At 34.2% G+C, this 20,793-nt stretch overlaps 1 protein-coding gene across 1 annotated transcript in view; it reads right to left on the reverse strand.

Annotated features, from left to right (window-relative positions):
- The window catches only part of ZNF804A (zinc finger protein 804A), a gene marked incomplete at its 5' end in the record, with an annotated part of 290,104 nt that overhangs the window by 56,598 nt on the left and 212,713 nt on the right, over positions 1-20,793 (reverse strand). Inside the window, one exon of the mRNA XM_082631228.1 lies at positions 1,228-1,371. Within this exon, the coding sequence (XP_082487354.1) occupies positions 1,228-1,371 (144 nt within the window). The remainder of the gene's footprint in view (positions 1-1,227; positions 1,372-20,793) is intronic.

Raw genomic sequence — 20,793 nt, forward strand, 5'->3', positions numbered from 1 at the left:
CAACTTTCTTAGAATTACCACATCGGGAGCAGCATTCCAGAATCTTTTTATAAAACACATGCAAGTTACCATAGAATGAAATCAATACTATTTCCTGATGGATTTAATGTTCAAATCAAGCAATGATATACTTATATGAATGTGTTTTTATGTAAGAAAAGGAATGATATTTCCATCAAAACCTTTTCATTAACTGGTGTGCCTGTGGATCTACTACCAGGAAAAGAAAGGCAAGGGCAGATCATTAAATTTACTCAGCATTAATCAGTGACATATGTAAGCAGAGGGTAATGTTCTCCCTGCAACAGCCTCCCCAAGCACAGTTTTGTTGGTATGAGAGAATGGAAAAACTGACAACAAAAGAAAATACTTGTCATTGGTCCATATGTAATTAATGTAATCATTTCCCCCTACTCTTTCATACTTATGGTAAATGTTAATGGAAAGTTAATGTAAGTTCATGGGTAAAAAATGTACCTTTTATTAATACCAAAATGACATTTGGATGATATTTATGAGTGATGGCTAAAAAGGAAAGTATTTATAAGTTGACAATAACTAAGCAACTGAATCATGTCAAGTAAGCTAAACAATGTATGCAGTTGCATTGATATAAGTAAAGCATATGGGTAAAACAGGATCTATATTATTAATGTCACTTCTGATGTCACTATTTTAAACTAATCTTTACATGCAGTGTTGAAAAAATCAATCTTGGATTTTCAATCAATAGGGAAATGAAATAGTATTAAAATAAACTAAATCATATACATATTATTTATTTAACCAGCAACCCTAGATTGGTTTTACCATAACAGAACTTGTTTCTCATATGTTTATGGTGGTTTAAATGGGAAATGCCTTCCATAAAGAACCATGAATAAATTCATTTATATCTGGTAAATATCTTTTGTTGATTAACATATTTTGAAATTAATAAATTTGAAATATAGAGGATCACCACTTGAAGAATGTAATTTTCAAATTACTGTCAGTTACTAAAAGGCAACTGAATGATATTTCTTTATATTGGTTATTTACTTCTGCCTTTACTTTTGGTGCTTTTTAAAGAATGTCTTTCATTGTAAGTCATCAAATTATCACCCCAGATTGACATCTTTAAAAACTGCACAGCAAAGAAAAAATATTATATTCATACAGTCTACACATTTCAAATTATTACAAAAGTTCAGAAATATTAGAGGTTTTTTGATACCTCTTTCTTACCTGCTTGTGGGCATGGTCATATGAATTAATGTGATTGTCAAACTCCTGATGCTTATAGTACTGCTTGTCACAGAGTTCACAGTAAAAATTGGCCTTCAGATCTTCCAGAGCTTTTGCTATGCTGTTCTCCTTCTCAGCATAATCCTGCAAAATAAATTTTCAAGGAAGGAAGCAATTAGTTTTCCTCTGAGTTTCCTTTCTTCTGACAGTTGACAACTTTAGTATAGTAATTAAAATTTAAAATAATATAACTGAGAAAGAGAAAATAAAGCAAATAGCAGCAAACCAAATTAGGATAAATTATCAGTTAAAGAAAATTAAAGATTAACAGAAGAAGTCAAAATAAATGATGAAAGAATAGTAGAAATATGGAGAGGAAAAACAAATCACAGAAAGAAATAGAAGCCCTTGCTTAAAGGAGTTCCTATGCTATGTTAGCATAGAAAAAAAATTGAAACTCGTATAGCTGTTGATTCAACTGTCGATTTCTGGCAATGACTTAGCTAACATAAAAATTTTAAATTCTGAACAACATCTAAAATATGTCCTTTATGAAGAGGTCCATATTGGTATGCAAATATTCAAGATTGTTTTTTTTGTTTGCTCGTTTGCAACTTATTCATCCCAAGTAGCTTTCATTTGACTAATGTTTTCATCTTGACCCATATCAATTTAGGTTGAACTTTAAAAAATTCTCTCATCTTTGGAAAATTAGATTCTTTTCTGCAAGTTATTTACCTAAACTGAAAAGACTTAAACTGTATAACAGATGGCTTTCATCATGCTGATAGTAAATAAAGATGACTATGCAAACTCCTGAAAATATGAAAAATGCAGTGATTATCATTAGCTTTCATTTACAAAGCATAAAATAGCAAAATATTTGTAGGTCTTAGGTTTTCTTAAATCTAAATATACTTGCTATTTCATGCTTCCTTAAATGTTGATGTTGCCAGACATGAATAAACATTACATGTTGAAACACTGCCCAAGTCTTTCACTAAAGTGCTGATATAAAGAAGACCTAAACTTCGATCCCTACCTTAGAATATATTACGTTTCTAATTTACATATTGTCTCAGGCTCAACTTCTTTAAAATTCAAAATAACTACATATTCAGGCCTCTTATGTGCTACCATAAGACACTCACTTGTTCAGGCACAAGGATTTCGGGATGAAATGGCACAGTCTTCTCTATGTCAATGACAATCGTCCTCTCACTAAATATACAGGCTAGAAAGAACTCATAGTTTGAATGTTTAAATTGCTTCTACAAAATTTGCAAGTGGTTTACTAATTGTAATTTAATAAATGGTTAATACTTTCCTTACTTTATTGTGCTATATATTTGTGTTCACATCATATCATAATGTACACCATCATTCATATGTATAACCTGTAGTATATCTTGTAGTAATGCATAATGCATTTGCAGTAGTCTGTATATACATAGCCCTCTTTCTCACTTTAAAGACAGTGATTCGTCATTATCTTTGATTAGTTTTATCAACTGCACAGCAAGAGGTGATAAATTGCAAAATCATTCAAATTGTTCATATATGAGTTGTCAATTTGAAAAATTTACCATTTCTCAGCAGATTTGTGAAATATTCCCCATTATTTTTTTTTTATTATTTATTTATTTTTTTTTTTTCGGTATGCAGGCCTCTCACTGTTGTGGCCTCTCCCGTTGCGGAGCACAGGCTCCGGACGGGCAGGCTCAGTGGCCATGGCTCATGGGCCTAGCTGCTCTGTGGCATGTGGGATCTTCCCGGACCACGTCACGAGCCGGTGTCCCCTGCATCGGCAGGCAGACTCTCAACCACTGTGCCACCAGGGAAGGCCCCATTATTCTTTTTGATTGCATCCAATATGTTTAAAAAAAAAGTTACTTTAAAAAGATGAAAATGAGTCTCATAGATCTAAACTGCTTACCGAATTTTTATAAAATGTTCAAAATAATACTTTGTGGATTATCCAATTTAAATGAAACAATAATTAAGTACTATGATTTCATGGCTAAAGCGTACAAAGCAGAGATAAAGTTCTAATCAATGTGAGTTTATTATAATGGCAACAGTCTTTGGTTCAAACAGAATTAGCTTTCAAAACAATATTTTAGAATAGTAACTTCTTTGCAAACTAGTTGATTCTCCCCATTAATTATAATTACAGTTAAGCTACTTCGTCTCTCTAAATGTTTGGTTATTTCTTATTTTGGTGTAAGGGTTTTTTGTTTGTTTGTTTGTTTGTTTTGGGTTTATTTTGTCCTCCTAAGATTGATATTCCTCCAGAGAAGCAATAATTGTTTCTTAAATTTTCATTCCACAAAAGTGGGAAAATTTTGAGGAAAGCAAACTGAGATTCTTAGGTAAATTGCATTCTTCAAAATCATTAGCCTTAACCTATATTTGAAAGGAAAAACAAATCTAAAAATAATAGCTGACATTTATTCAGTGCTTGTTTAGGGTCAGTCACCAATTAAGAGTTTGTATGTATTAACTCATTCAATCATGATTAAAATAATAGAGATGTGTATTCTAGACATTTCCTCATTTTACAGGTGAGAGTACTAAATCACAGGAAAGTTCAATATATAGCTCAAGGATATATAATGAATAAATGTGCAGCTCATATTTGAACCCAAATAATCTGATCCATAGCACTCCATTATGTTTAAATTTTTAAGCAGAAAACAAAGTAGGGAGTACAATATAATAACCCCCACATACACATCACTCAGCTTCAATAATTATCACCTTAGGGTCAACTTTCTTTTATTTTATCCTCTCCTACCTCATATCCTTTCCCCTGCCTCAGATAATTTTTAAAGACATTCCTAAGTTCATACAATGTTTTCTGTACATCATTCAGTATGTATCTCTAAAATAGAAGAACTTTTAAAAAACATCATCATGCAATCAGTATCAGACCTAAACAAACAAACAAAGTCCCACAGTCATTCCTTACTATCATCAAATATCCAGTTAGTGTGTTCAAATAACTCTAATTTTCTAATATTTTAAAAGAGTTTGTTCAAATAAGGCCCATATGTTACCATCATCTCATATGATTCTTAGTCTCTTTTGTGCTATAGGTCTTCCCTCTCTTTGTTTTAATCCTCATTGAATTTTAGTTTTCTGAATTTTTTTGATTATACCTCACATTCTGAAAAATGTTCAGAACTATAGAAACATTACAAGAAGATGACAATAAACTCTTATAAAGCCTTCACTTTAATGAAATCATTGTTAATATTTTCATGTGTGTTTGCCCTCTTGCTTTATCTCTGTATCTTCCTCTAAGATATTAAAAGAAACATGGCATAGTTGACGTTAAGGTTGCAAATAATTTCACAGTAAGGATCATTTTTAGGCTAGAACTTTCAACTTTATATAAACTGCAAGAAGTAAGGGCTGTGTTCTAGAAAACATTAGTAGAATAGAAGGGCTGGTTATTGAATGTGTGATAAGGAAAAGAGCCATATGTATTGTCATTGATTATACACTTTAAAAAATGTTTGTAAACTGGAGGATCCTGGAAGGTGAGGAAAGGGTAGCTGTTGTGTGTGTGAAGGGGGAGAAGGTGCTTAGGAACCAAGGCTTTCAACGCCAAGAAAAACATTTTTTTTAAGTTTGTATGTAGACAAAATTAGCCCTCGCTAGGCTGACATGCCCAGTGTCCCTGGGCCCCTCTCCTTCTCCACTGTGGATGGTGTTGAAAGAAGCATGGATTGGTATTGTAAAGCACAATATACACATATTCAACACAGCCATCCCTCTGCAGAAGGTAAGAAATACATTTGAATAAGATGAAAGAGGAACACAGCTGCTCATGTATCCTCCTCAACCTCAAATTTTTCCCCTCTATCAGGCAAACACATTCTGTTCAATTATGTACACACTTCCGAATGCTCCACTGAGTATGATGGCAGAGAGTGAAGAAGGGGTGAACTTCTTGTAGCTGGTCAAGTCATCCAAACCCATCACATTTTACATATATATAAAAACAGTAAAGTTTGAATCCTTATTTTCAGGAAAGCAGTATGTAATTCCAAAGTTATAAAGTCAAGAATCTTTTAAAATGCAACCTTATCAACTGTGCAGTGCAATAATTTTTGCAGAATAGCGAATTGAAACGGAAGTTAATGGTTTATCCAGTCACAGGGCCATTCCATCTACCCTATATTTAAACTGAATAGTATTGAAGTAGAACTTTGAAGGGAGAAAACTTTCTTTTCCAAAATGATGCATTTCATGTTGGCATCGGCGTAACATATTGCGCCAAATGAGGGTCAACCTCTCTTAAAAGTCAACCATAACTCGGTGCCATAGAGTAACCTTCTCTGAGGACTGTGAGCTCCAGGAGGGCAGCAATTCACACCTGCTTTGCTGACTGTGATATCTCCAGTGCTTTTAACATAGCTCAGCACTGCCAGACACTTGACAAATAATAATAAATAAAGAATATTAGCACTGCCATTTTTGCTTTGCATGTGTATGAAAAACAAATATAACAGAAACCAGCAGCACTAGAGATACACTATGATTAAAGTAGCTGTGCTCATGTTTGGGCTTGTGGTACCCAGTCATTTGGGGGACAGCTTTAGAGCTAATACCAAATTACATATAAATTATCATTGCTAAATAGTAGTTGTAATCATATATTACATCCAATATTTCTGCTAGAAATACTCTATTTAAAGTAGCTAAAATTGCAAAGATATAAATAGATTGGGCACTGTTAGTATATAATTATTTTCAATGCTAAAAAATATTTGTATGTAATTAACACTTAAAATACTTTGGAAAATCTCTCTTCTCCTTCTGCCTCTGTCTCTGTCTCTCCTATTGCTCCATCAAGAATAAAAGAATCCTTGTGATTTATATGCAGGATAAATTTCATTATAGTTTCTATAAAGAGAGAAAGCGAAAAAAAAGTCTTTGTTAAAATTTGATTGTAATGAAAAGATTAATCAAGGAAGAGATCACAAAACTGTTCTCTTCTAAGAGGATATCTAGATAGAAGACATTTCATCTGGAAATCCATAGTCTACACATTCTATAAAATACCACACATCTTCTGGGCTGTATCTCTTGTTCCAGTTATTACCGAAGTGACAGGTTCTGAGACATTCTCCAGCAGCCTCATGTGGTTCCACTTGACTGCAGTTTGTCCCAGGCTGTGTGGAGGCATCTTTCCCTTACCATCCAGGGGCTTCTCTGACTCATGATATGGGAGCTTGTGGATTCCCACTCAGCACTAATAAATGTACCACCCAGGAGTGCTGAGGAGTTAATACCATTTAGGTCCACCCTTGACCACTGTGGAGGGTAAGAACTCAAGGATAAATTATTTCCCCTTTTATCTACCAGGCAGACACCTCTGAGACACATTTCTAAGATTCCACAGAGATTCCCAGTGAGAAGGAGCACCAGTTACTTGCACTAGTGGCAAACAGTAAGTATATCCTTATATTAGCTTTTCTTATCTGTTCTACTTTTCTGGAACTTCAGTTTTGCTCCCTGGGATCATTCCCCAAATAAATAAACTACTTGTATAGTCTTCTTTGTCCTGGACTTGATTTTTCAGATGAACTGGGAGAAGATTACCAGTTTTTCTGGTACTTTCTATGAATGTCTTTCTGACAAGATACATTTTCTAGAATAATTTTCGATGATATCATTTTTCAGTTCAAAATTCTCTAATAGTACATTGTCATTATCAGAATAAATATTTTTATAATGACCTACAAGTCCTACTCTACGTGTTACTCACACTACATCTCTGTTGTCATCTTCTATCAGTCTTTCTCTCTCTCTCACTTTACTTTAGCCACCTTTATTTCCTTAAAGTTTTTGAAACTTTCTTAATTATACATTCACTTTGACCCTTGGACTTGTTACTTGCTTTCCCTGGAATGTTTTTATAGCAGACGTTTGCATGAAACACTCATTCACTTCTGGCAGATCTCTAATAAAATGTTCGTTCCTCAAAGATGACTTCCCTTATCATCCTTCTAGAAGACAAACACATTATTCTGTATTTTTCCCTCTTTTATCTTTTTTTTTAATGTTAAGAAGAGAAAGTTTATTCAGGAAAAAAACAGTTATAGAACACCTTTGGGCCCTGGAGTCTGAAAGCTATATTAACAATAAGGGAGAGATAGGGTACAAATGAAACATGTAGAAAAACTGATGTTATTATTATCTGGTTTAAATCCTTTCCCTATTAGGCAAGAGGGTAACCACTTTCTGGGTGATAAAACTCTATGCTATTGTCTCAAAATATATGTCATTCTGTTCTGAAGGGCTAGGCTCTATTACCTCAAAGGCTAAGGAATGGATAACAAGACAATTCTAAGGAATAGAGAGACAACTAAGGGTTGAGTCAGAAAGTCACAATTTTATCAAAAGTCACAGGTTCAATGAACAGAATTATAGTTTAAAATGTGCATTTAAATGTAAGGTTTTTCCAAGGATTCCACAGAAATGCAAACTCATCTATACCACCATCAAAGGTGAAGGCAGAGACTGACCACTAAAAAGACTGTGTATTGAACAGCATATCCCTAGAGACAGCTCTGGTGAGATAACTCAAGTACAACCTAACAATAAAGAAAATGTATATTTTAATGTCCACGTTTATAAGAATGGGAGCAAATAAAACTGTTTTTCAAAATTGACAACTTCTTTCAGAATTACAATAGTTTCAAGGCAAGAGGGTTCATTCATAAGGTTTTATCTACTTCCATGCTGTGATTATTTAGCTGATAACAACCACTGGATAAACAGTATGATGTCTAACCTTAGGACCTGTTCAGGTAAAAGAAGTGTGGATCCCTAAGCCTCAGTCAAAGTATAATCTTGTCTATCTCACTTGGCTATCTTCCTCCTCATCAAGACAATGTCTCTTTGGAGACATCTGTTTCTTTTCCATCCATGGATCCTACTGGAAGCCCTGGCCTATGGCTAGTCCTTTTTAGACCCTCTGGCTAATTTAAGCTAGTATTTAGTACAACTTGAGGCAATACCAGAAGACTGAGTTAGAATTTTCTATTCATATTTGGAGAAGTCTGAGGGACAGCATGTTTTAATAGTTGGCTGAAAGTTAACATCACACTGCTGTCTCCCTGTGCAGAAAGCAAGGCTGTGGGGAAATCTCATTTCGAGGCAGAAAATGTATATCAGGTGTACTGAAGCTGAATGCTAGCTGAGGTGCATAGTACTCTAGTTCAAATATAGATAGATAGATAGATAGATATAATGTCATTCATATATATAAACTTCCAACAAGGGTCTTCTATATTAGTAGATTCCACAAAGGGTCCCAGTGTAGAATATGAGTGGTAGTAATTTAGAGTACTTTGTTCATTTTAGAAATCTCTTGAATTGACAGGCAACAGCCATTTTCTCTGAGAGGTAGGAGAAAGACATGGAATGATGGCCTGGTGCATACGTTATGTCTCAGTTGTGAGAATAATCTAAAGGAAGACAGAGCAGTTTCTCTAGTAAATTGTCCCAGTGATTTTCCTAACTTAGGTTCTCCCAGAAATAGACACCGAGACAAAGAGGTGAGATCAAGGGGTTTATTTGAGATCTCAGGAAACAATAGTAGAAGTTGATAAAGATTTCTGGTTTCAGCTCTGACATGTACAGAGCTTGAAAGTCATCGCTCTTGTCCTCACAACAAGAATAATCTATGGAAAATGAAAATCAATTATTTTTCTTGGAACTGTCAAAGAACAGAAGCCACAGGGCAAAATACCACTTCGAAATCTGAAGAGACAGGCACATTCAGAGATAGATCAACTAGCATCTGCTTACTTGGCTTAGAAGCTGCTGAGCCACGAGCTGCTAGGAACTCTTAAATGTTAACTTTGATGAATTTCCATGGGCTGATTATACAGTGTGTGAGACAGAAACCTGGTGTGAGAAAGAAACTCTTGGTGGCTGCAATCTTATAGGGACCACCAAACAGGCTTTCCTTTCATGAACTTCACCAGGTTTTCATGATGGTAATTTGAGAAAGCGTCCCTTGTGTCCCTGGAAGGTGAATGAGAAGAATAACTGTTGTGAAATAAGCCAAGAACCTTCTCTATAACTGAAGACTACTCCCAAAGGACAGAGTATTTCCACATCTCAATTGAAAAACCTTATTCCATCCAAGGAAGGAATGTGCTCTCCCTACAATCCTTCTGTATCACATAAGTTGTAGGGGCACAATTGTCAACACAGGTCATGGCTTTGAGTAAACAGAGTGAGAATTCTATAGCTGAAAGATGGAGTGGGGGGCCTGGAGTGAGAGAAAAGAAAGAAGCTTTACCACAGGAGAACCACATATGATGGTCACAGCTCTGAGACACAGACACCTTAAAGGATTAATGTCTAATAAAAAGGTTTAGGAATACTCCCTCTTTCTCACACTTCACCAACCCAGCTATAGGGCTCCAGTGTAATAGTGAATTAGCTCTGAAAAGATGGCAGGATACTCTCTCCAAGGAGGTGTATACAGAAGAGTAGAAAATTAAACAGGCACATACAACCAAGGGCAGTGGAGGAACTCCAGGCCTCTTGGGCTTATAACTACAGAAAACAGACACAGTCCAACGCTTAGACAGATTAATAGAAATATTCACAATAAACGTCTATTTATCTCAGGACCTATTATTTGATACATGTCTAGCTTTCAATAAAAAATTACAAATCATCTTAAAAGATAAGAAAAAACAGTCTGAAGGGAAAAAACAACCACTAGAACAAGCCTTGGATCTCAGATACTACCTAGATGTTGGAATTATTGGGGAATTCAAAAGAACTCTGATTAATGCATTAAGGTCTCTAATGGAAAAGTAGACAACATGCAAGAGTAGATGGGTTATGTAAACAAAGAAATGGGAATTCTGCGAAAGAATCAAAGGAAAATGCTAGAAATAAAAAAAAACACTCTAAACCTGCTATATTAAAAAAAAAACACTCTAACTGAAATGAAGAATACTTTCAGTGGACTCATCAGTAGACAAGGTACAGCTGAGGAAAGTGAACTTGAAGATGTGCCAATATAATCTTACCAAATTGAAATGCAAAGAGGAAGGAAGGAAAGAAGAAACCAGAACAGAAGGACATCCAAGAACTATGGGCTAATACCACAAGGTATAACATAAGTGTATTTGAAATACCAGAAGGAGAAGAGAGAGAGATTGGAGCAGAAGAAATATTTGAAGCAAAAATGGGTGAATTTTTTCCTAATTAACAGCAGATGCCAAATTACAGATCTAGGAAGCTCAGAGAACACCAAAAGGATATAAATAACAATACAACAACAAACATCTAGACATATCATATTTATACAGCAGAAAGACAAAGAGAAAATCTTCAGATTTTGCCTTTATCAGATAAACAAAAACTCATCAAATTAATCATCAACAAATCTTCCCTGTAAGAAACATTGAAGGGAGTACTTCAGGAAGAAAAGTATATAGGAAAAGTGTTATAGTAGGAATAAATTAAGGTAAAATGGATATATCTAAATTTACTTAAAAGTTAACTTTGTTTTTAAAACAATAATACCAAAACTGAATTGGGTAGTTATAGCATATAAATAAGTAAAATGAATCACAGCAATGTCAGAAAGGACAGGGGAATAAGAATACTCTCTTAAAAGGCACCTACACTACATATGAAATGGTATAGTGGTATGTAAAGGTGGACTTAGATTAGTAAATATGTATGTTATAAACTCCAGATAGACCACTAAAAAAGTATTAAAATGAAGTATAATTGATACAATGAGAGGAGATAAAATTGAATCATATACATTGTTCAATTAAAACCTGAAAAGGCAGAAAAAGACCAGAAGAGAGAGAAAAAAAGAACAAATTTAACAAATAGAAAATGATGACAAAGATGGTAGTTATTACATCAATTATATCAATAATCACTTTAATTACATCGATTATAAGACAAAAACTGTCACAGTGGATAAAAAAACATGTTATGTATCATCTACAAGAAAGCTGCTTTAAATATAAAGACTCAGGATAAAAGTTAAGGAGTGGCAGTCAGTAAAGATTATGTTATGAAGGAGGTTGCTACAGAGGGAAATGAAGCTTGTTCATGGTGGAAACTCTGGACCCTAGTGGAGAACACAAACCTCAGAGTTTTGTATTCATGGAGTCAGGGGGCCATGTTATTTATCTAACAAATCCTTTTGAGTACTGGCCTATGGCAGTTTCCAGAGGGCATTTACACCCGGCACTATATATTTATAACACTATACATATATTACAAACATATGTATGCATATACATATATATATATATATATATATATATATATATATATATATTCACTACTTGTAATTACATTATGTATCTGTTGTAATTTCTCACCATTATACATTCTATGAAGGCAGGATCTTTATATTCTTTGTTCATTGTCATATCCCCAATGCCTAAAAGAATGCCTAGGACAAACAGGTGTTTAAAAAACATTTCTTTAATAAATGAATGAATAAACTATATTTTTGGAGGTTGTACATATCATTTATTGTTTATAGTCTTGAACCATGTTAGTGGTGTGCACCATTTGACTGGATAGAAAAAAAAAAAAACATGTTTGAAATACCCAAAACACACATATTAGTTTTCTACTGTGATTAATACTCATAATCCTTGCTATCTAAGCACATGTGCAAAATTCAGTGCATTCTATACAATAATTTTCTGAAGGATGATTTGTAACACTGTAATATAAATCAACACCATCAATTCTACATGAAGTTATGGCTCATTCTTTGGTCTTCTGCAATAGAGAGAAGAAATGATGCACCCAGAGGTAAAAATATCTGCCCTTCATGATTAGCAAAAACTAGTTTCAGGTAGTGTAAAATATAAGTATCTTCATTCAACAATTATTTATGGAGTTCCTATAGGTATTATGTACATCCTAGAGACACAATATGTGTAAAAGAAATCTGTTTTCTATTAACACCACTATGATGAAGATGCAAAAGGACAGCTTTTGTTTATTATGATTATATATATATATATATATATATATATATATATATATATATATATAAGTTTTATAATAATTTAGACTTCTAAAGAAGGTTATTGTGGGTGCACAGTGGTAGGCAAATTCTTCCATTGAGGGCATAAGTAGGGTCTTTCAAATAATGCCTAATTCATTGAAAACTGAATAGGTGTCAGTGGATGAAAGAAGAGTGCAGTGTATTATATATTCCAGAAAAAATAATTATATAGAGAGCCATGAAATGTTAGAATTTTGAAAAATTGCAAGCCACTTGGTGTGGCTGGAGAATTTGGTACATGGTGCGCAGCAGGAACTATAATTGGTGGCAACAATAGAAAGGTGAGGCAGAGGTCAGATCATGAAGACATCTTACTTCTATGTATGCTAAGAAGTCTGAATGTTTATAAAAGCTGATGGGAAGTTATTAAAGATTTTTAAGCAAGGAAATAAGCTGATCAGATTTGCATTTAGGAAACAGATATGACTAGAGAATGAAAGAAGTATGAAGTTAAGACTGGACGTTAGGATAGTATTTTCCAGATGGCAAAAGGTAAAATCCTTAATGGAAAGAGCAGCAACCAGGGCAGAGATGATGCGAAGGCACTGAAAGATGTGAGACAGCACCACAAGAGATTTTGACTGATGATATGAAGGATACAGAAGAGAATGGTTCCAATTGGGTGATGGAGATGGAAGCCAAGTTCTTCCATAGCAATGAGTGACTGGAAGGTAAGAAGTAGATATTCTGAGTATCTTTCTTTAAAAGGGAAAGAAATTAGCTCCTCATTTCTGAGATGACCATTTTGATGAATCATTGGAATTGTTCTCGAGTTTTTCACCAAGACAAATTCCCTAGAGCCTAGATATGAGTTATTTAATATTTTCTGTTACGCAGATTTAATTTCTTTCAATTATAATGTTTTCCTATATGTCAGGTTTTTTTCTGTTTTCATTGTTAGCTACTTTAAACATAGCATTATACAATAGATCAAAAAATTCAGAACTATGGTTTTATTATTATGTAATAATAACATTGAAAGGAAATGATAAACATTTTGAAATTCAAAGTACCCTGAAGCTTGTAATACCCATTCAGTAAGGATAGCCAGTCTCCCTCTAGTAACCTGAACTGGAAGGGTCCATGACTAAATTCAGCAAGGCTACTTAGAAGCCAAGATGGTATTATGAGTTCTTTTGGATTAGATGAGAAATTTGTACATTTTCTAATTTGTACATATTCTAATTGTACTGCATTTTGAGAATGGAAGATCTAAGAAGTTTTGCATATTTGTTAAAAGATACATTACTTTAAAAGATGGTCACATGGAAAAGAGGACATAAAAAGATCTCCTAAGAGTGTATGTATATGTGTATATTGCATACAGATATGTATAAACCACAGATTTCAAAAAATGAAAAAGATGGATACTGAATTCATTTTAGACTAGTTCTACTTCTTCCTAAAGTCATACAGTTCTTTCTTTCCTTTTTTTTTTTCATTTCCTGCCTACAAAATGATACTGCCTTGCTGAGAACAAAATAAGGTAAAATAATAGTCTTTGAAACTTTTAGCCTTATACATTTTTAGAAAACATTTTCTCAAAAAGCAAGCATGACACTGTAGGTGTCCCATCAGAGGAGTTCCCCAGATGCCTTGCAAAGATCATAATGCAAACATAGCCTCCATAATAAGAGGAACAATATATGGAGACCTGCTGTCTCTCCCATTAGTGCCAGCGGCCTCTGACCCTGTGGTTAATTCTGCTTTGTCTTGAACTCCAAATGGGAGTCATATTCTGTGGATTTGATACATTGTAAGCACAGCAGGGAAAGCCCATTTGAAAATAATCATATGTTTCAGGTATCCAAAAGAAAAAGGACATTTTGCAAAGAGCAGCATTTTAACTTGAAAAACATACAACTAAAATTTGGGTGGAGAAGGGAAGGACATTAGCATGTATTGATTGCCTCAAATGAGCACTACACTCAGATTATCTCAGGCCTGACAATATTAATCCTCAGATGAATATTATTAGCCCCATGTTACATATGATGAAAATGAGACTAGAAGGGTAAGGATAAATGGCCTACAATCTTATACCATGCAGTGGTGAGTCTGACTTTGTTGGCTCTTGCTGAGCTACCCTCGAACTTTCTTTCCATGCCTGACATTGTTTTCTGTTAGGAGGAATCAATAGTGGCCTAAAAGAATCAAAACAGCAAAAAGATATTTGTGAAACACAGATTTTAAAAGAAAGTAAAAGTGTAAGAAGAAAGTATATTTTGTTAAAATACAAATTTAATTAAAATTTAAACATATGATAATGTAAAACACTTAATACTACTTGAATTATTTAGTGAGCATATAACATAAAATATGAGAACGCTAGTTTGAATAACAAAATGAGAAGGATATGATTCTTCAATGATCAATGCTCTGAACAATGTAAGAAATGGGGAAGGAAGTGACCATGTAACCTACATAAAACCTTAAGCCAGGTGGATTCATCACTCACTGGGTAAAGTTTATACTCTAGTTTTCTCATATAGGGGGAAAAAACTATGAAAACAATGTTTTTGATATATTCAATTTCTAGAAAATATAATTTGAGTGCATTTTAAGAACAAATAGTGAATTACCTAGTCAATATTGAAATTTTTCTACCATTGAGATAATGCCTCTGTTTTTTATTTTAAAAATCCCATGCTTCTGTTTATGGTTGTAATTTGATAAAGGTGTCTGTAGGGTTCATACTCATGCTAGGACAAACCATTTGAATAAGGCAAAGAGAAAGTATATCAAAATGTTATAAATTATATTTAATGAGAATATGAACTTATATATTCCAGGATAGCCTATCCTTTGATATGACTTTGTGGAAGAAAAATTCAATTAACAAAATAGAGAAACTTTCCAGAGATATCTTCAGAATAAATAATCACAATACTAATAACCATGAATATTTCTATATTACTTACTGCATGCCAGGATCACTTCAGGGTACTTCGTACATATCACATCATGTAATTCTCACAACTTAATGTGCTTGGTCCTATTATTATTGCTGACTCACATATGAAGGCACTGGGACACATAGAATTTAAGAACTTGCCCAAGGTCATACAGTTAGTGGGTGGCAAAATCTGAATTTGAACATAGGCAGATTGATTGAATCTATGTGCAATCAATTTGAACATAGGCAAGCTGGCTGCAGTGTTGTGCTATAATGATGGAAGTTGATGACAATGAATTATAATAACAAAAAGCAGCACAATTCATGATTGCCCAAATGACTGTACTCTAGGACTAAAAATGAGATCATAAGAACAGTAATAAAAAAAGTATTTTTGTTTTAAACTCCTACCTGCTATTTCGGTAGCCTTGACTCCCTGGAAATGCCCCCCATAGAGGACCTCCTGTGTGCTCAGGCACACTCTTTCTCCACTACCCAGTCCTGCCTCCAGAAATGTCTGCTGCTAGGGCTCCGCTGCCCACGGAGCCGCGTGTCCAGCTTTTTCCTGCTCTTCTTCCCCAGGCAGGCTCCCAAAGGCCCTGGTGAGCATACTAAGGGCAATAACTCCCATCATGACCAAAGCCACTGTGGAGGCCTCCGCTGCTGTGATTAGAGCAGAGTCAGATGTCCCAGGCACCCCATAAATGTACAAATGTTTTTATATCTTGTAAAATATGCTCTGAGCATTTATCTACAAACTTTTTTTTAATGCATAGATGACATTCAAATACAAGTAAGTATTTACAAGGAAATTCTACATGAAAAGTATATAACATAATATTTTTCTTCAGACCATTTTTGTTTTTTCTAATTTACAACATTTTAGAATATTAAATCTTTCTGTAGAAAATTGCTATCAACCTAGCTCTCTCTGTCTCTGTCTCTCTCTGTCTTTAGAAATAGTCACTACTAGGATTATATCTTTTATTATATCAGTATGTGCCACAAATGATTTTAACCTTCTCTTTTTAAGTACCAAGACTATGCGACTGAAAAATCATAGAAGTCTGAAAAAAAATATGAGAATGGTAGTCAATATGAAATGTGAAGTGAATACTATTTCTAAAAGAACATAAATGATTATATCTGATGTAACCATAAGAAACATTAAAATAAGTCAAACTAAGGCTGGAACATATGGTATAATTTGGAGACTGAATTAGGTAATATTTTACCTCTTAAGCTATATTATTCAGGACACAGAGGTGATCACCCAGTTCCGTGCTTGACCTACTGTTTACCAAGGAGTATGCTAGATTCTTTGCTTACAAAGAAGGATAAACAGGGTTCCTGGAATAGAGGAATATGAGAGCTAGTGAGCTAGAAGGCCAATTAAAGAGATGGTGTCAACCTAGTAACATGAAGTGCTATGGTAAAGATTTCACAGGATCCTTTGGAGTACTTCAGGGTCAAGGGATGCTTCTGGAGAAGATGACAACTGAGCTAAGCTGCAAAGAAGCAGTAGCAATTATCTAAGAAAAGAAATGTCTGAAGAGGTTCCCCGCAAAAAGAGATACAATGTACATAGTCACAGAGGCTTGAACAAACTTGCTGAGGTCAGGGAACAAAAGCAGGACGACATTATTAGGGTTTAAAGTACTAGGCATACTGTATAAAAAAAAGCACAGAGAGGGAGGTAAAAGCATGTTCACAAAGTGTGTGGCACACAAAGGAGTTGGCAGTTGTTTGGGTTACTTATGATAATTAAGAAGAGATTGGGAATAGGGAAGCTTGTTAAAACAGTTTTACAATTGCTCAAGCAGAGATGGTGACAGCCTGTGTCACAAAACCTATAGGTTAAAAAAATTTTTTCCATTCTAAGATCAAAAGTCACATTGATTTTAATAAAACAATTCTATCATATATCTATACTTAAATAATTTATAAAGAATGAGTTTATCAAATCTTATTTTGAGGACTCCATCTAAAAGTTCTATAGAATTAATGTATATAGTCACTGATTTTAACCATAAATCCCCACTATAAATCAACTCTACTTATTAATTTTCTCTCTGAAGCACTGACTCTACCTCTTGCCCTCCATGAGTTATTACCCAGTGTCTGTAACTGGACGTGTGCACAATCAGCTCCCCCAGCTTTGTGAACATGGATGGATTTCTGGCCTGGGTGGCTGCCCCTGCTTAGGAAGCTCCTTATTTTCAGTAACAGGCATCCCATGAAGAACAGTCTGCCACACTGTCACTCATTGTCTGTCCTTGTTTTCTCTCCCCAGGAGATATTTCACTGTTATTAAACAACTATAGTGTGCTAAGAACCATGCTAGGCATTTCTGAATTATATTCCTTTTGAAAATCCTCCAGGATAGGTATTCTTATTCCTAATTTATAGATTAGGGGAAGGAGACACAAAGAGATTAAGAAGCTCTTCCAAATTTCAGAGGTACTGGGTAGCAACATTAAGATTTAAAACCACATCTGGTTATCCCAGCTTTGAAGCCCTGACCATTAATTTATAAGCCTGAAGGTATGCTGTTCAATTTAACTCAAAAATTGAGTACCTGCTATGTGTTAAGAACAAAAGAAGGTGTGGAATGCAAACATGAAAACCAAATAGTTCCTTTCTCAGCAAACTAGTAGGGTAGGAGAAAATCCGGGGAGATGGTTATAATGCCATGCCATAACTACTATCAGACCACAAATGAGAGAGAAATCATTCATGTAACTCAACAAGGCAAAAAAATAAAAAATCAGGGAAGAATGAAAAGAGATGGCAGCAAGTGGAACTTTAAAGAATTAACAGATTCCAACTAAGGAGGAGAACATTTGTCAGAAGGAACAGTAGGAATTAAGACATGAACCTGAAAATTCCTGGAGTGTGCTGGGAATGGCAAGTTGTTGAGAGCTGCAGAGAGTTTGTGAAGAAATACTCAGAAAACAAAACTGGGGAGACCCCCTGGTCTGAGGCTGGGAAGGCTTGTATGTCATGATAATATAGAAGATCTTTGTTCTATAGACAATGGGAAGCCATCAGAAGTTTTAAACTGGAAAAAGAAATTGATTAGAGCCATCTGGGCAGGTAATATATAATAACTCCCTCAACACTTCTTTCTTCAAGGTAATTTTTAAAATGAAAATGTATCCTTAAGATAATTCAATATATATATGTGAAAATCATTTTTTTGACTATGGTTTCAAACTTAATTCATTCTATTGTCAATGGACAGAAAGTGTGTCATAATAATTACAGTTCAAGGGAGGGGAAGTAGCAGAGAGGAGCTAAGTGCTTCCTCATCTTTGGGTTCATTTGCATCCAACATTTTTTTTGTAAGCAGAATGAATGGATACTCATATGCTTAAGTTTTATTTTCCTTTTATATCAATACATCATCTTCAAAAAATTTCATGTGTCTGCCTCAGCAGAGCATGATTTTACAGTTTTATGTTTTTAAATTAGAAGGGAAAAACACTGAAAGCAATTCTTTGATGAGCAAATCATTAAGTAATGTTACTATTATATGACCCAATCTCTTTATTTTAAAGAGGAAGACATAAATCTAGAGATGTAAAAGGATTTTTCAAAGGTCATTATGTCTCTCTAGTTACATAGCTCCAAAGGGCTCTCAGTTATTCATTCACTAAACAAATATTTACTAAAGGCTTATACTATGAGGTACTCTCCTCCTCAACAGCATCCCTGAATATTTTCCAACAACCACAAGTTATAAATTTTCCTCTTAAAGTGAGGCAGAGAGAACCAATAAACTTTGCCTCTTGTCAACTTACAAGAAAAGTAAACAAGAACACAATGCTTTGTCAAGGCAATAGACTATAAAACATAATAGTTATGAAGAAGTTTTAAAGAAGAGAAAATAGTTATAAAGCAGAAAGAAGGTATAAAATGACTGAAAATTTCCTGATAAAGGTACTTGTTTTTCTTTTTACTTTTTTTTTAAGAAATTCTGCTAGTTTATTTGCTAGGTTTCCATCTTAGAAAAATAGGACACTTGCCCTATAATGTCCCCAGTGAGTTAAGAGAGTTGTGATTGTGTTACCAAACACTCACAGTTTCTGACCTGTGTAATGGAAGAGTCAGAACTTCTCCCCATTTTGACTACAGGGACTGAATTGCGAGGTATAGGTAACCTTTTTTCTTTGCCAGCTTTTGCTTACCAAGCAGCAATGAGATCTTGAGGCCTCAAACTATCAGAGGTCTGGAAAGATGAATTAAGAAATATTGCTTAGTGTTACATTTGTTGTGAAGAAAAGATCAATGAAATCTTTTGCTCCAGTCTATTCCTTAGTATTTTGAATTTTCCTCTCACTGAAATATAAAAAATGGAGAAAAAGTTATATGTTTTCCTTGTCTTCATGGAGCTTACAATCTGGTGAGGTTGGATGAACAATAAAGAAGAAAATAAGCACAAAATTACAAGCATATAAAATAATTACAAACCATGCTATGTTTTCTAAAGAAAAAACAAGAGGCTGTAAGGGAGAAAAATGTTAAACCAGACAGATATGAGGAAACAGCAAAGATTAATGCAGAATTAAATAAATAGAAAATAGATAAATCATAGACAAAATCCAAATAAAATGAGTTCTTTGAAAAAATATCAATGAAATTGGCAAACTTTTAGTTAGATTTACCAAGAAAATGGAGAAGAGGATCAAATTACTAAATCAGGAATGAAAGAGAAGACATCACTATCAATTTACAGAAATATTAAAGTTTACGAAGTCATACAATATGTCAACATATTAGGTAACTTTGCTGAAATGGACAAATCTCGTGAAGACACAAACTGCTACAACTCACTCAAGAAGAAATAGAAAATTCGGATATATGTAAAACATATAAAGAGATTAATTAGTAATTTTCAAACAATGAACAAAGAAAAGCCCAGACTCTGATGGTCTCCTGGTGAAGGCTACCGAACATCGAAAGAATTAACACCACTTCTTCACAAACTGTTCCAGAAAATTGAAGAGAAGTGAAAACTTCCCAACTTACTGCATGAGGCCAGTATCACTCAGATCCTATACCAGACAAAGACATAAAATAAAAGTACAGACCAATATTTCTTAGGAATATAGATGTAAAATTCCCCAACAAACTATAAGTAAACAGAATCAAGTAACATATAAAATGTATTGGACAATATGACCAAGTACTAGGATATATCTCGGGAATGTAAGAGTGGTTTATCATCATAAAACCAATCAGTGTAATACATCATTTTAACAGAATAAATGACAGAAAGCACAAGATCATCTCAACAAATGCAGAACAAGTATTTGACAAAATTCCATACTTCTTCATCATAAGTACACTACCCAGACTAAGAATAGAGGGAGACTTCCTTACCTTGATTTTCTACATGGGTGCAAAAACAATTCAGTGGAGAAAAAAAGTCTTTTCAAGAAACCAAACTACCAGATATTCACATGCAAATCAGTGAAGTAGTACCTCTATCTTACATCATACACAACAATTAACTAAAAATAAATCATAGACCATAATGTAAGAGCTAAAATTATAAAGTCTTAGAAGAAAA

This window comes from Mesoplodon mirus (assembly GCF_964341445.2).
Source record: "Mesoplodon mirus genome assembly, chromosome: 8".
Taxonomy (NCBI): Eukaryota; Metazoa; Chordata; class Mammalia; order Artiodactyla; family Ziphiidae; genus Mesoplodon; species Mesoplodon mirus.